The sequence below is a fragment of the Panthera onca genome, chromosome E1, assembly GCF_046562875.1.
Source record: "Panthera onca isolate mPanOnc1 chromosome E1, mPanOnc1 haplotype 2, whole genome shotgun sequence".
Taxonomy (NCBI): Eukaryota; Metazoa; Chordata; class Mammalia; order Carnivora; family Felidae; genus Panthera; species Panthera onca.
The window spans coordinates 27,104,285-27,120,027 of NC_138352.1; the positions used below are offsets into that span (position 1 = coordinate 27,104,285).

At 55.6% G+C, this 15,743-nt stretch overlaps 1 protein-coding gene across 6 annotated transcripts in view; it reads right to left on the reverse strand.

The window, feature by feature from the left end:
• Positions 1–15,743, reverse strand: part of EPN2 (epsin 2) — an 86,104-nt gene that overhangs the window by 37,000 nt on the left and 33,361 nt on the right. For 4 of the 6 annotated variants that reach the window (XM_060647137.3, XM_060647136.3, XM_060647135.3 and 1 more), the window contains exons 2-3: positions 7,996–8,760; positions 6,022–6,192 (exon numbers count right to left, since the gene is read on the reverse strand). In XM_060647137.3, coding sequence (XP_060503120.3) covers positions 6,022–6,192; positions 7,996–8,590 — 766 coding nt within the window. In that variant the 5' untranslated portion in view covers positions 8,591–8,760. Of the gene's footprint in view, positions 1–6,021; positions 6,193–7,995; positions 8,761–14,043; positions 14,260–15,743 lie in introns of all 6 variants that reach the window. The other 2 variants (XM_060647134.3, XM_060647138.3) reach the window with 2 other exon arrangements.

Sequence of the window (15,743 nt, forward strand, 5' to 3'; positions counted from 1 at the left end):
ACATTCAGACCCACTTGGGACCCAGCCCCTGTGGCAAGCAGCAGCATCTCCGGGGTCGTGTGTCAGCAACACGGCCGCCCCCGTGGGTCTGCCGACGTTACTGACCAGCCTCCTCTGAGATTCTACCTCCACCTGAAGGGATTAACTCCAGAGCACGCTAAGGCTGCCAGCCTGGCACCGGCCTCTGCCGTGGGGCTTCCTGCCTGCCTGCCTGCCTGCCTAAGATCAGGGGTCCCGTGACTTACAGGGCATATTCGCCCCAGCAAAAGGGAAGTCCCGTGGATCCCATCTCCCACCAGATTCCTAGTCCATCCCTCTTGAAAAACACTCTGCCGCTGAGGGCTGGGACCCCTGAGGGCCGGGAACTTTCTTCACCGGGTGACTGGCCCTGGCCTCCCCGACACTGGGGAATTACCTGGCTGGCAGCCAGCAATCGCCTCTCGGCCCTTGCACGTCCCCCCCACCCCGTGCCTGGGCAGCACCACTCAGTCCTGCACCTCAGAGCTCCCCTCCCCCTCCCCCCCCCTCAGGGGGCCTGGGCTGACCCAGGCTCCTTCCGAGTCCACACCCCCCGAGGGCTTCTGAGGGGCATGCTGGCTGGGTTTGTAGCTTTTTAAAAACAATAACGTATTATTATTATTATATATTCGCACATCTTCAAGTTTTCAGAAACAGACCTGTGTAGGACTCCTCCCTTCCTCAGATGCCTAACCCTTATTAAAATGTCCTCTTGTGCGCATGCACGTGTTTACCTGCTCCCGCTCGGCTCCCATAGTCTGGCTGGCAGGGCAGGGGCCGCAGGGGCTCTGGTTCACCCCTGAGGCTCCCTGCTGTGGAGAACCAGCTTCCCTGGAGAGTTCTGGGAAGGCCCGTGCCCCTGGGCTCCTCCCAAACACGCATGCTTTCAGATTCTCCCTAATGGGCTTAAGAATGGCTGAGCACCGTGGAGGGAGATAACCACACGGACCCTCCAGTCCCGGGGACACCTCAAGCTCCCCCGGATTCACACCAGGCCAGCGGGGTAGGGCTCAGGACAGACTCGGGTGATCCGGCCGTGGGGATGCAGTCAGGATCAAGTGCTCCCCGTGAAGGCCTGTGCAGGCTGCTCTTAGGCCCCGCTCCCCCCGCTGCACGGTGGGTACCTGGCCTCCCTGGACGTCATCCGGATCCTAGACTCTTGTCCAGAAACTAAAGGGAAATCGCCCTCTTTGGTGCTGGCGGCTGAGAAGTTCAAAGCCGATTTTGGATCCGTCTCCAGCACTTATGTGTGACTCTGGCCTTATTTTATTTTCCTTTTGCCCCTATTTAATCCTCTGGTATCGAATGTGTTTTGTAAGCCAACTCCAATCCTTTCTAGACCGAAGCAGAGCAAATAAATGGAATGCTCATAATCTCTGGTAATCACTTGGTGAGTCGCTGTCCACAGGGTCTGGGGGGCGCAGCCCTGCCGTGAGGAGCTCCCAGCCCAAAAGAAGGGCCGGCCTGAGGCAAGCCCCGAAGCTCTCCTGGGAGCAGAGCCCAGCCACATCGCAGGGGGGCTGCTCCACCAGATCCAAGCGTCCAAGGGGTCACCAAGACAGTGGACCCATCGGGTCAGCCCGAGACCTGGCCCCATTTGGCGCGTGCGAACACAGAACTGCCCACTCTGGTTCTGATGCATCCGAGGGAATCAGAGGGCAACAAGCATTTCTACTCTGCTTCCTTCCTTCTTCCTTCCTTTGTCTAAGGACCGGAACGCTGGATGGGCCTGGGTGGCTCCGTTGGTTAAGTGTCCCGACTGCTGATTTCAGCTCAGGTCATGATCTCACGGTTCGTGAGCCTGCTTGGGATTCTCTCCCTCTCTTTCTGCCCCTCCCCAGCTTGTGTGCATGCTCTCTTTCAAAAGAGATTTACTTTAAAATTAATAAGAAAAGAAAAGAAAAGAAAAGAAAAGAAAAGAAAAGAAAAGAAAAGAAAAGAAAAGAAAAATGGGAATGCTGGTGGTTGGCCTCGCACCCAGAAACGCAAGGTACCAAACACAGGACGCCCTCATGCCGCAGCAAGGCAAGCGTGGCCCGGGCTCTGGGGGTGTACGGGCTGGGCGTTCCTTCCTTCCCTCACCAGCCTCCATCCACAGGACAGATGAGCGAGGTGGCAGGTCCTGCCCTGAGTTTGGGTGTGCCTGCTGGAGGACAGTGGCAGTCTTACATTCAGGTCTCCACCCGGACTCACGGGACGATTCCCCCCGCACTACCCCCCCCCCCCGCCACGCCACCTTTCATGTGGTTTCCCAACCACCCCAAGAACTTCTGCAGTTTCTCCCCTGCCTGCTGAAGGGTGGAGGGTGGACAGAGCGGGGGTGGGGGGGGGGGGTGAGGGAGGGTAACAACAGGCAGGTGGCTCACCCCTGCTCCGCCCAAGCCAGCTGCCCTGTCTGGGTGCTCTCTGGCAAACCCCAACCTCTCAGCCTGGAAAGGCTCCCCTGGGCCCCACAGCCTCCCCTGCACACGGCAGTCCTGAGCACTGGCTACGTGCCAAAATCACATACACGGCCAAAGCGCGCCAGCCCAGGGCCCAGCCTTGGGCGGGGAGGGCAGCGGGGCACCAGGGATGACCACAATTGTGAAGGAAACATGAATGCCAGGTGAGGCCAAAGAGCTGAAGCCATTGGCAGCCCGAATTCTCCCCCAAGCCCTCGGCTTCTCAGACCTTCCCCACACCTCCACCTGTATGTCTAGTAGACATTTCGCCATGGCCAGAGGATAACCCCACCTCCGCTCGCAGCCCCGCGGCTCACAGCCACCCTCACGGCGGCCGGATGATGGCAGCGGCATCCCCCCACCCCCCCTCCCCGGGCTGCTCAGCCGGCAGTCCTCAACTCCTCTCCCCATGCCCTCCCCCTCCCCCGCCACGCCCAGTCCTCCAGCAAGCCTGCTGGCTCTCCTGTAAGACATCCCCGGGCCTCCACAGCCTGTCACCCCCCACCTGGATAAGGACCGTGGTTTCCCGACAGAGCCAGAGGAGCAAGCGCGGTGAGAGAAAGTGGCTAGAAACCTTTAGGGCACTCTGAGATAGCTACAACATCCACAGGCTGATACAAAAGTATGGGTCTGAGACTGATCCGGAATTGAAAGAACTGCTCCCTGCCAGAGGCAGTTTGAGAAGGGCCCTCCACCTTCGCCAGCCTCGGGGCGGGCCTCACCCGCCACTCCACCACTCGGCCTCACTCGGCTCTAGCCCCACCGGCCCTGCCCTTCGGGTCTGCAAACAACCCCCTCCCCGCCCCCCAGCACACTCCACCTGAGGGCATTTGCACTGCCTCTTCCGAGCCTTCACGCGAGCACTCCTCATCCCCCTTTGACCCTGGCTCCAACATCACTTTCTCAATCAGGCTTACCCCGACACCCTCCTTAACACTTGCAGACCACCCTCCCCACTCCTCAGGCTCGGCTGGGCATGCTCATGCTTGTTTGGTTTTTCTCTGCCGTTCTCTAAAGCACTCACCGCGTAATATCCCGTATGGTGTCTTATTGTCTCTCTTCCCCTGAGTAGGGGCGGAGGGCTCTGCTTTGCGCTTGGGCACACGACAGGAACTCGATACTTGCTGAGCGAAGGAGGGAATGTGGGAGCCAGAGGGCAGCTGGGGCAGGCTTCGCAGAGACAACCTGGAGTGCTGCCTCCAGGTGGACATCCGCACACCTAGGCTGACAGAGGGCAGCCAAGGACCCCCAGGGGAGTCGTCTGCCGTGTCAAAGGCTCTGGCCTGGACCCTGGAATCTAGAGGATCTCTCCCAAGACCCAGGGTCAGGGTATCATTTCTCAAGATGGAAGGTGGACAAGAGTGGGGGGGAGGGCGGCTAACCGCAAGGAAACCAGTGAGAAAGCAGACACTGAATTGAGGTCATGGAACTAGAGAGGAAGGACAGAATTTGAGAGGTTTCCAAGGTCAGACCTGCCGACGTATGCGGGAGGCAAAAGGGAGGAAGGAGGCACAGAGAGGATCAGGCGGGTACGGCGCGTGGAAGGACGGTCTCCTCAAACACCGGCATGATGACTGTGGGTCAGAACAGCCACCCAGCAGTGAAAGCCTCCCCACAGTGCGTGCTCTCCCACGAAGGGGCTTTCTCAGCCGTCTGCCTCCCCTGCCCCACACTGAGTCTGCACCCGTGCCCACAGGGCCTCCTCTGCGGGGTCTGGGGTCCTAAGTGTGCCCCGCCCACACGTCTCCTCCAGGATCACGGCCTGCGTTTCAGGAGACCACTTCCTGAACGGCCGGTGTCCGTCTGACTCCTCCACTGCCGGATTCCAAGCCGGCGTGTTCAAAGCAAACCCACCGACGTGCGTACGTCGTGACCTACGCTAAGTGCTAAGTGAAGCACTTACCTTGCACTGAACACCGTTAGGTGCTAAGAACGGACAGAAAGTCGTCGTGGGCGGGGGTCCTGCTCTCCAGCAGCCTAAGGATGGGCAGCGTGTGAGATACAGAGAGGGACGCACACACTGACCAGTTGAAGGACGGAACGTGGCACCGTGTGACACTCGTTTGCCCCAAACTCTTCTGGGACACGAGAAGCCGCCAAAAAGACCTGCTCATTTTGACCCCCAATTTCTACCAGAGCTGCAGGAGAAGAGAAATCCACATGGACCGGGCACCTCGAGCAACCTGCCAGATGTGTGCGTGCAGGGGAGGCGCCCGGGCGGAAGGAACCAGAGGGGACAAGACTGGCCTGGTGGCGCAGGGTGTGGTCCGGACCACAGCGGGGGAGGTGGGCAGCAGGGCGGCCTAATTTTAATATGCACACGTCCCAGCAGAGCCAACCTGCCACCAGGAGAGCTGGTGCAAGACTCCACAAACACACCTTCCCGGTTACTGAATGAAATCTGGGAAGAACAAAGGGGGACCCCGGAGTCCTGGGGGGAACACTGGGAACCTGTAGGAACGGCCGCCAAAGATCTGGTGGAAGAAACGGTGTGCAACCCAAGGGCCTTTGGATGATCCTTCAAAACACACTTCGACCTTTTCATCCTGCAGAGTGCAAAGCCGGTCCTCCTCACAAAATCCTGCATGCGCTGTTAGGGGAAGACAGGAGCACAAAGGAAACTATCCCAGAGCTAAATCTAGTGACCACACAAATACCCAAGTCAAACGAGCTGTAATATTGATGAGGCATGAATGAACAGTAACTGTCTCCAGGGCTGAATAAAGGCGGGCCACCTTATCGGGGAGGTCACACAGGGGCTCTCCGTCGGTGCCCCTTCTAGTAAGGACAGGCGAGAACAGCTCTCTTCTCTGTGTGTGGGGGGCGGGCGGCGGGGGCGGGGCGCTCGGGCCGAAGGTTGATCAGACTGAGAACGTTTTCTTGGAGGCGACAGAAAAAATCTGCTTTCGGTTTAACCTGCAATAGTTGCAGCCTCTGACCGGGACACATTGTTAATTAGTCCAAAGAGAAGCCCCGCTTTTAGTTACCCATTGAATTAGGTGTCTTCAAACACTGTGACCTAGAATCGACAGTACAGCTAACTCTCTGTTTACCACGGTAATGGGGATTTCTGGAAGGGCAGCAGTTAATTGAGAAGCAGAAACAATCTCATTTTGTCCTCATCAAGGCACGTATCACTGCATCAAGGCTGATGGCTTCTAACGAGCGTCCACCGAGGCCCTCGGGTCTGCCCACCATTGCGAGATCTAAGCTGCACCCTTCTGGCTCAACAAGCCGAAGGGCGTCTGGCCCCCACCACACCTGGGTCTGGCAGACAGCGGGGCCCCGTCCAAATTTTCGGGGCGTGGGGACAGCGGGAAAGCACGGACAGTCACCCCATGCCTCACCCAAATCGCAACAGGACTTCTGGCGAGTGACATGTGGTGGTGCGAGGGGGGCTCTCAGGGAGACAGGAAAAAGGGGGCCCTGGGTCCGCGGGAGGGTGGACCGAGAGGCCGGGGAGGAGACAGGGAGAGAGTTGGCTGTACTGACACACAACAAGCACACCCCCAGCAAGCCGCCCAGCGTTTCCAGGAAGGAGAAAAGCAAACCGCCGTCCCACCTCGGGCTGCGCGGTCACAAGTGAGGCAGGGCTGGGACCAGTCGCCATTTGGGCGGGAGGCCAGCCCCAGGTGCGGCAGGAAGGGGTGGCGCTGGCTCAGCGGCTGCAGCTCCTCGCTCTGACCCAGCGGGGCCCCTGCGCGGTGCTGGGGGCACAGCGAGGCCTCGGGCGCTGTCGGGCAGGGACACACACACACACACACAGAGAGAGACACGCCGTTAGAGGGAGTGGGAGGCGCGTCCACTTCCCAGGCAGGAAGCCGAGGCAGCCTGGGACCAGCTCAACCCGCAGCCCGCACTTTTGGGGGGTGGGGCGGCTCCATGAGAGCAACAAACGAGCTCTCCCTTTAAAGGGCAATCGTCACCACTTTGGTGATGAACCTGGCCCAGACGGAGACTTCTGGGGACGCAGGTCGCCTTCCTTCTCGTGCGGTCTCACGAGGGTCACAACCTATGCTTCGGCAGAGCAGCTCAAACTGAGAGGGAAACAGCCACGACTAGAAACAGGGACAAGAAAAATGCTAACCTCTCCAAGCTCGGTCATAATTTGGAATTCCTAGGGAAGTCAGGAAGTCTGGCTTTGGTACACAAGTCTCCCGTTTGACACATTTCTTAAAATGCTGCTGGTGGCAGGACGTCAAATTGACACCTGCAGGCGGGAGCCGTTAGTAGGTGGTCGGCCAGCAGAACCAATGACCACACAAAGACCGACAGGCGTTCGTCAGGCTACAAACAATTTCCTTTAAAAAAAAAAAAAAAATGGGGTGGCTGGGTGGCTCAGTCAGTTAAGTGTCCAACTTCGGCTCAGGTCATGATCTCACGGTTTGTGGGTTCGAGCCCCGCGTCGGGCTCTGTGCTGACGGCTCGGAGCCTGGAGCCTGCTTCGGATTCTGGGCCTCGCTCCCTGCCCCTCCCCCACTGGTGATCTGTCTCTGTCTCTGTCTCTCTCTCTGTCTCTCTTTCTCTCTCTCGTTGAAAAATAAACATTAAAAAAAATTTGTAAGAAAAAAAAGGCTGGTGTTATGCTGACACGGTGTTACCGATACCAAAACGAAAGGCTGTGTAGGGGCATGCACTTTTGTTTTTACAGCCATAAGACACAAGTTCTGCGTCCCCACAGGCCACCAGGGCCACCTGTCTTGACACAGCATCGGGGAAAGCAGCAGGGTGCCCGTTCCCGGGGCCACTGTTAGTGAATGCCCAGGACACCAACGTGGCTCACAGAGACCAGCTGCCGTCAGGCCCTGAACTCCACTTCTGTTCCCTGAAATCTCGTCCGAATGTTGGGCAAAGGCCCAGCATAATCCGACATGCAAAATGAGAAAACAGAGCAGCCCCACCCAGCACAGACCCAGCCATGCAAAAGCAAATCACCAAGATGTCCAAAGCAAATCACCACATGTCCAAAGAGGGGCCTCGCTCACACTGGCACCTGCAGAGGCCTCTGCCTTCTCCCTCCCTCTTTAAGGGAGACAGAGACATGCCATCTCTCTCCCCTGGGACGCTGAGGTAGAATAACACGCTGAGCCGGTCGGGAGACCCGCAGCCCAGTGGTTAGACAAACATTTAATGAGATTAAAGAAACGAGATGATCATCGAGAAAGAACGTTCGTTTCCTCCTACCTACCAAACACAGTCAACTTCCCACCGTCTGTGGGGCAGGCCAGTCGCTTCACTCCGGCCCTTCCCTGTGGGGGAAAGGGGCAGACCGTCTCCCCGAGGGCCGGCCGGCCCTGCCCGGATGTACCGAATCACACCATGGAGCAGCAGAGGGTCTTGAGACCCCGGAGGCAGAGCAGCCAAGGGACCAAGCCCCCGTGTCGCCGTGGCCCGGTGCAGACCACCGGCGGTGCTGCGCAGGCTGCAGGGAGCTGAGAATGAAGGACAGACACAAGCTCTCGCTCAGCCCCAGGGCGCCCACCCCACCTGAGGCCCAGCGCGCTGGCAAGGGGTGGGGGGCGCTTCCATTACTCACAGCCATGGTAGGAGGCGGGCGAGCCCCCGGCCTTGCCGTACTCCTGCTCCGAGTAGCTGGTGGAGAGGTTGGGCTGGCTGGAGCCGCGGCCGAAGGTGATCTGGTTGCTCCCCATGCCGGTGGCGACCTGGGCCATGCGCTCTTTGGTTTTGAGAGCCTGGGCCCTCTCGGCCTTCAGCCGCTCCTCGTCCTTGAGCAGGGCCACCAGCTGCTTCGACTTCTCGCGCACGTTGATGCCCTGGTCCTTGCCATCGCGGTCCACGTACTGGAAGTCCTTCAGGGTCTGGATGGCGAAGATGTTCTCGCGGCACTGCTGGGCCACCCGCTCGGAGCCCGTCTTGATGAGGTAGTCCAGCAGCGTCAGCGCCTTGTACACGTGCCGCCAGTTCTTGCCGTGGTCGTTGAGCCGCTTCCACACCATGCTCATGATCTCGGAGAAGGCCACCACGTTGTAGGTCAGGTCCGCGATCTCCGTCATCAGGGAGCTGGACGGGCCCCACGGGTCATTGGAGGTGGCTTCCCGGACCTTTATTTCCGCTTCCGAGTAATTGTTCACGATGTTTTTCATTTGCCGTCTGATAGACGAAGTCGCCATTGTTACTTTTCTTGGCGACACTCGTAGAGCCCTTCAGAGAGAGAGATTCTCCTGTCCTGGGCGAGTTCGTGCCCTGCGAAGGTTCAGTCTCCGCAACAGATCTGGAGTAGGATCCCTGAGAGTCATGTCCTCCGCTGGAGCCTCAGGTCCGAGAAGCCAGAAGCCATGACCTGGAGGAAGAAAGAAACACGCTCACTGTAGCACGCACGCCTCGGAGAGAGTAGGGGGCTCTGGCCTTTTCTGGAAAGGGCAGGTACTGAGGTCTGGTGGGGGGGGGGGGGGTGGCGGTCAGGAGGGTTGGGGGAGGTGTGGACATACTCCAGCCTCCCTAGGAGGAGACAGAGCCACCTTTAAAAAAAACATTGCGACAAGATCAATACTACAAGTTAATAATGAATACAATCTAAACTCAAGTTTAAGCCTTGGGAAGATAGGAAGTAAACACTGTAACAGTTGTTCTATTTTCAAAACATTTCCACTGGCATGGCTCTTCTGTGGGTTGTATTTTCACTGACTGGCGAAAGAAGAGAACAGTCATAACGCTGGGGGAAGTTGGTCCTGACAAATTTTAAATTACCTATGTACGGGAGCAAGAAAAGACTTATTTCAGGTATATGTTACCCCCCCCCCCCCAAAATGTCTGTCTATGCCTTTTTTTAAAGTAATCTCTATACCCAATGTGGGGCTCAAACTCACAACCCTGAGATCAAGAGTCACACACTGTGCTGAGTCGGTCAGGTGCTGTCTACGCCTTTAAAAATCACTCAACATTTGGCTTTGGTCCAATGTGCTTCTAAATTCCGGGGAATTTTCTGTGAGCACCGCTTTTCTCCTGATTTCTTATAAAGGTTTCCAACTACTCTTCTAAAGCACAGTCAGGACCCTCCAGTGGACTTTCAGAGTCTCCAGCATCTGGCCTGAGCTAATACAACCTGATTCTAGCCGAATCCCCTCATTTCACAGAGGACAGAACTGAGGCCCAAGGTTACACATTAATGGGTCCACCCAGCCCTGTGGCACGGACACACGTGTCCCCCCTCTCCAGAGAAGAAACATCTACTGGGCTAGAGTGAGGCCCACATCTCTGACAATGGGCTTTGGTCAGTGAGTGTGGTCTTTTCATCAACAACCACCCAGCTTCCCACACTGTGCCTGACGTGGATATAAATACTGTTGAATAAATCTACAGAACAGATTAAAAACAGTGTCCCTCTCCTCAGGAAGGCCAGTCTGGCAGGGGTTGGAGGTGAGCACAGAGAATCTGAGGATGCAAAACCAGAACGACCAACTCAGCTGGCTGCTGGGGGCTGCAAAGGCAGGCAGGAGAAGGAATTTCCGAGAGAAAGAACTCCCAGTGTGTCTTCAAAGCTGAGGAGACCTGAGAGGGTGGGAGGAAGTGATAATGTAAATTACTCCTCCTCGGTAAAATGAGGAAACTGGGGTCCAGTAGACTCCAGGGACTGCCAAAGACAGAGCAGCACAGCTGGAGCCTGGACACGAACCAAGTGCCCTCCCTCTGCCCACCCCCCATGACCACCTACGGGGCTCATTTCAGGCTCTTCCGGCTGTGAAGCAGCCCAGGCAGCCTTGGGCCAGGCTCTATCTCCCTGAATGCTCACGAAAAGCCTCCAGGTAAGGTAGGTGAGGAACCCGAGGACCTGAAGTCATGGGGTCAGCTAACCAAGGTCACCTCCACCAAAGCAGCCTGGTGCGGCCGGGACCTGCTCCCTACCCACCTCCTCCTGCAGTGGCCCGTCCTCCCCGTCCTCCCCACCATCCTCCCCACGAGCTGCTGCAGCTGTTGTGCTGCTTCGCCAGAGAAACAACGGATGGCCCTCACCTTCCTCATTTAAAGCCTCACATGGGCAATGGGCACATCAAAAAAATAAAGAAACAAACAAGAGATGTGGTAGGGGCGAGGGGAAGGGAAGAACCACAGGAAACACAATGATCACTTATCACATGTAACCATACAAATAAGGGACAGCTCATAAAATTTTATCCTGGGGACAGCCGATATATCTGCTATGGCTAACAAGGCCTTCTCTCCAGCCTCAGATATGCCAAGAATTCTGTCCCCATCTGAAGCCACAGAACGGGGCTTCAGCAGAAGGCAGGCATATTCTGCCTCTCCACTGATCTGGCCAGCTCTCATAAATCCTCTAAAGCCTGTCAAAGGACCAGGGATAAAAATTTTCACGGTGACCTGCACATTTGATTTAGTTAGGCTTTTTCATTCACAGCAACATTCACTGCTGCCAGGGATGGGGCAGGCCTCAAAAGCAAAAAGGAACACTTTGATTTTTAATGAGCATCCCTCAGCTTAAAGTACAAACACTCGTCAAAATCAGTAGTAACATTCAGCTGGACTTAATGCCCAGGGGCCCGGCGACGTGCCAGGGACCACCGGGCCCCGCCGTTTGTCACTCCATCTGGTGCGCGGCAGGTACGACCTTCCCACTGTCAGGGAGGCAGGAGGCGTGGGAATCCGCTGCTGAAGAGGTCCTCGGCCACCTTCCTCCTGGTCAGGAAGCAGCTCTGATTAAGCATGAGAGCAAATGGTCTTGGTAAGAAGGCCTCAAATGGTTGGAAACATAACGAGAAACAAAACAAAACAATTTCCTGAGGAAGAAATGACGCCCCGGCTCTGCTCCCTTCTTCTAGTCCAGCCACCTTGGACCCAGTGTCCTCCTAGGGAGAGGCCAAGGAGAGGCCAGGAGGCCTGGCCAGGGCACCCACCAAGCCTCCTAGGCCTTTGGTGGCAAAGAAAAGGCTGCACTTCCTCCGATCAAGGGCGGGGAGTGTTCCTGCCCTGCCAGACAGAGGCTGGCAAAGGAGCTGAGAAACCGGGGCTGCAGACCAAGGCAGGGGTTTTCTCTAATAGGCTCAACTTGCAAAGACATCTGTTAGCAGTCTCTTTGAAATATTTAGGCTCTAAGAAGGGCAAAGCTAATAAAACATTTTTTACAGTCAGAGAAATATAGAAAGCCCATATAATTTGAATGGCTGCCTGCCTTTTTTGTAAAGCCGTAGATAAGAGGTGCTTTCAGGATGGGCACGCGGTGAGAATGAGGAGACCTGGGGATACAAAATTCCTTATAGGAGAAAGGACACCAGAGGCGTCTCCGAGAAACCATCTTCAAGGCCAGCTGGGTGGCACGCCTCACCAGAGACTCTGTAGACCGACCCTTCCAATTCCTGCCGTGAGAGAAGCCAGCGACACTCGAGTGGGCTGCAGGACCACAGCCCCGGATCTCCCAGGAGGCCCCAACTGGGGACGGGGACCTGGGGGGCCCTATCGCACTTGTCCACGTGGACCTCAGACCTCACTCTCCCCATTCCAAAACTTCTCCCCCTCAACCTCAGGATTGGACAGTCAACACCTAAACATCTCCTCTCCAGGCAAACATCTGCCAGGCACTCCCTCCCCAAAACCGGCCCCGAACACAGCACATCTTCAAATATACACCCTGCAGTGTTTCCAGAACCTAAGTTTTGTTTTGTTCTTGCTTTTTTGAACAGTACGCATGGTCCACCTTCCAAACCTTCCCTCTTCATCTGCTAGTTTTCTTCCGTTTCCAGCTTGCTGAGCCTGAACTAACTAGTACAGGATAATCTGTGACCTCGTGGGACTCTTCAATCAAGCCTAGGAAGCCGTGGTCAGTTCATATACCCCCATTTATTAAGGAGCTTGAGCTCAGATATGGGGAAGGCAGGAGGTAGGAGGCGATGGGGATTGTCAAAACAAGAAGGAAAAATAAACTTTGTTAAAGGTTTAGACCAAGATGGCAAAAAGGGGGGAGGGCTTATTTCCATAAACTACATACCAACAACTCAAGGGACAAATGCCATCAGAATATCAGTAATTAGATGGGGCACCTGGGTGGCTCAGTCATGACATCATGGCTTAGGTTGAGCCCCGCCTCAGGCTCTGTGCTGACAGCTCAGAGCCTGGAGCCTGATTCGGATTCTGTATCCTTGTCTGTCTCTCCCCCACTTGTCCTCTCTCTGTCTCTCTGTCTTTCTCTCTCTCAAACGTAAATAAACATTTAAAAAAATCAGTAATCAGAAAGAGCTTCAGAAATCGAGTTCTGTTATCAGACACGACTTAAACTATTGCATTATAAGTGGTAAAGTTTGTACAACTGTTAGGACTTTCAATATTTTCTGAATGGAGCCAAGTTGAGATTTCTATTCAAAGTAAACAAATTTTTAGGGTGCCTGGGTGTTTCAGTCGGTTGAGCGTCCAACTCTCCATTTGGGTTCAGATCCTGATCTCACGGTTCGTGGGATCGAGCCCCACATTGGGCTCTGTGCAGACAACAGGGAGCCTGCTTGGGATTCTCTCTCTCCCCCTCTCTCTCTGCCCCTCCCCAGCTCGTTCTCTCTCTATCAAAATAAATAAACTTAAAAAAAAAAAAAAGCAAACAAATTTTTCTGCATCTACAGAACAGCTGACCAGGAGCCAAAGGATGTCCATTTGTTACCCTGGATGAGATCACACGGGGCTCCCACCACACCTCCCCACTCCGGCCCCAGCCCTGACTAGCCTATTTTGAAAATGTATTAATTTGTTTTATTAAGAATCAAGGCTTCTGGTGCACAAGAGGTAAACCTCACTGAGTTGATCAAATCCAACAAACGGCAAAGAAACTGAACATTTCAGCTGCCCTGGGGAAGTCTCATCGTGGGCAATGCGCATTTCTGTCAGGCCTTCCAAAAGGCCTTTGAGAGTTCTGGAGAACCCCCCCCCCCCCATCAAAAGCCAACAGTCTATCCAGTATAGAAGGGGACACTCATTTTTCTACAGTTAGGCCCCAGTATCAGAGAAGATTCTTTAAGCCAAAGATCTCTTTCATTTCTGTCCTGGAAATGGAATCTACTGTTTCTGCTTATGCAACATCCACTTCCTCTTGTCTTAGAAAGATCCTGGGTCTTCCAAGGGGGAAGCGGCCAGGAGCAGGTCCAGCCCAGGCTCTGCCGGTCAGAGCGCCACAGGCCCTCAACCACAGTGGCTGCATCACGGCAGGTGGGCCATCCAGACTGGGCCGTCCGGAGACCCTTCTGGGTGGCTCTAAAGTGCTAGGAAACCAGAAGGTGGCTGAGCTGCCGGAAGCCACCACAGGGCCAGGGGTTCCCTAAACCTAAAGGGACAGTGAAGAAAGCAAAGAGCAAAGGGAGGGAGGGCAGCAAGACAACACGGGTGGAGCCTCTGGGTCCACCTGTGCTTGAAGCCATCTCTCCTCCACGCAGGTGCCTGCGTGGTCACTTGTAACCTACAGCAACGTGTGCCGTCACCTGTAACAGCGGGCCCAGCGCGAGGAGCGCCCTGAGAGCAGGAAAGCCGGCAACGGGCAAACACCAGATGCACAGTGAGTGCCCCCCACCCCGACTCCCCCACGGGGCTTCAAGTAGACGTGAGGGGACACCAACCAGACTCTCCCCAGGCACACCTGACCCACGACCTCAGGCGGACTGAGGAGCCGCGTCCCTCCCAGGGAGGCTCGTCACTCCTCAAAACGCAGGCGGCCACCAGTCAAGGTCTCTTCCAGAGTGACGGCAAAGTAAGAGAGCCCGACGGTCACACTCGCTGGGGACAAGCTGGGCAAGACAAACCGTGGCGTTCTTGAAAACACAAAACACAACCAGAATCCAAGAGGCACCGGAGACTGGAATAGCCAAAGAACAAGACTAAATAAACAAACAAACATTCCGAGGCCAGAGCGGTGCCCCTGGAGGCAAGAAGAATTCCATAAAAATGTGCTCCAAGGGCTTGTGCAACTGGGTGGGGAAATTCCTTCCAAACCTAGCGTTCCCAGTCGCTGAAAGAAAGAAGAGGCTCTCTCCGCTACCCAAAGCAGCTACCCAGAGCAGCCCGGGTGGGTCCGCGGTCAGAGCCTGGAGGTCCCTGGGCCGCTCTTGCGTTGCTGCGTCACGGAGGCGGGCGTGGCTGGCCGGCTACGAGAAGACACACGCCCTGCCCACTGAGGTCCCCGCCACATCCCTAAGGAGATCTGGCAGTGGCTTCGCAGGGACCAGGGATCATCATCAGAAGGCAAGACCAGCTATGAGGGAATAGCCCCAAGGGTCTCTCCCTGCTCCCCAAAACCTAACAGCCGCAGGTCAACCAACGCCAATTGTGATGACCCAGTCTCGATCGACAGACACGGCTGGGTGAACTGATCCGAAAACCATCATCTCAGATGAGAGCTCAAACTATCTGTGTGTGGCAGCCTCCTGTGACTTCACGTGCACTTTGTTTTTCTCGAGGCAGAGGACAGGGAGAGCTGTGGGAAGGGGGTACGGCCACCGTTCCTGCTGTGGCACACCGGTGTGGCCTGCCGTCGGCCGTCTTCCAGAAGCCCCTGCGGAGACTGGTCAAAAAACTCCAGACACACAATAACTGGGGGCAGCGCCGAGGGGAGGCGACACCCTGACCAAGCTCCCGGGGTGATTTCTGAGTATCCTGGAGTGAGTGCCCTGGTGTCACCTCATGACACTCATAGACACCAAAAGTTTGTGAAACACATTGCAAGCCTTGACTAGTTGGCTTTAATTCTCCTCTGCGTGCAATCCACGAGTGAGGAAACATCTCCACCTTCCTACTGGGGAAAAGGGTACCACGACCATCACAAGGAGGCTCAGTCAGGGGGTGGCTGAGACTACGGCTCACATGACCAAACTGAGCCGGCTTTCCAGAAGACAACGGTCCAGTTAGGACAATATGGACAGTGCCACATTCTTTTCCACAGTAATCATTTCAGCCTAAAGAGAAAGGACTATTATGACCCTGCATCAGCCAAGCTAGCAATAACTCGGAGCCTAATGACTACTGCTCATGCACAGGGGAGAAAGGAAAAGGGGGTGGGGGGAGAAACACCCTTTACGTTCACCAGAAAAACGGTGAGATTCAGCCAAAAAAGAAGTGTTCTCTTCACTAAGTGGAGAAATCAAATTTTATATCACCATCCAAAAAGGAGGATTATTATAAACATGAAAAAAAAAATTTTTATGTTTATTCATTCTGAGAGAGAGAGAGAGAGAGAGAGAGACAGAGAGAGAGAGAATACAGCAGGGGCGGGGCAGAGGAGTGGGAGAGAGAGAATCCCAAGCAGGCTCCACAATGCCAGTGCAGAGCCCGATGTGAGGCTCG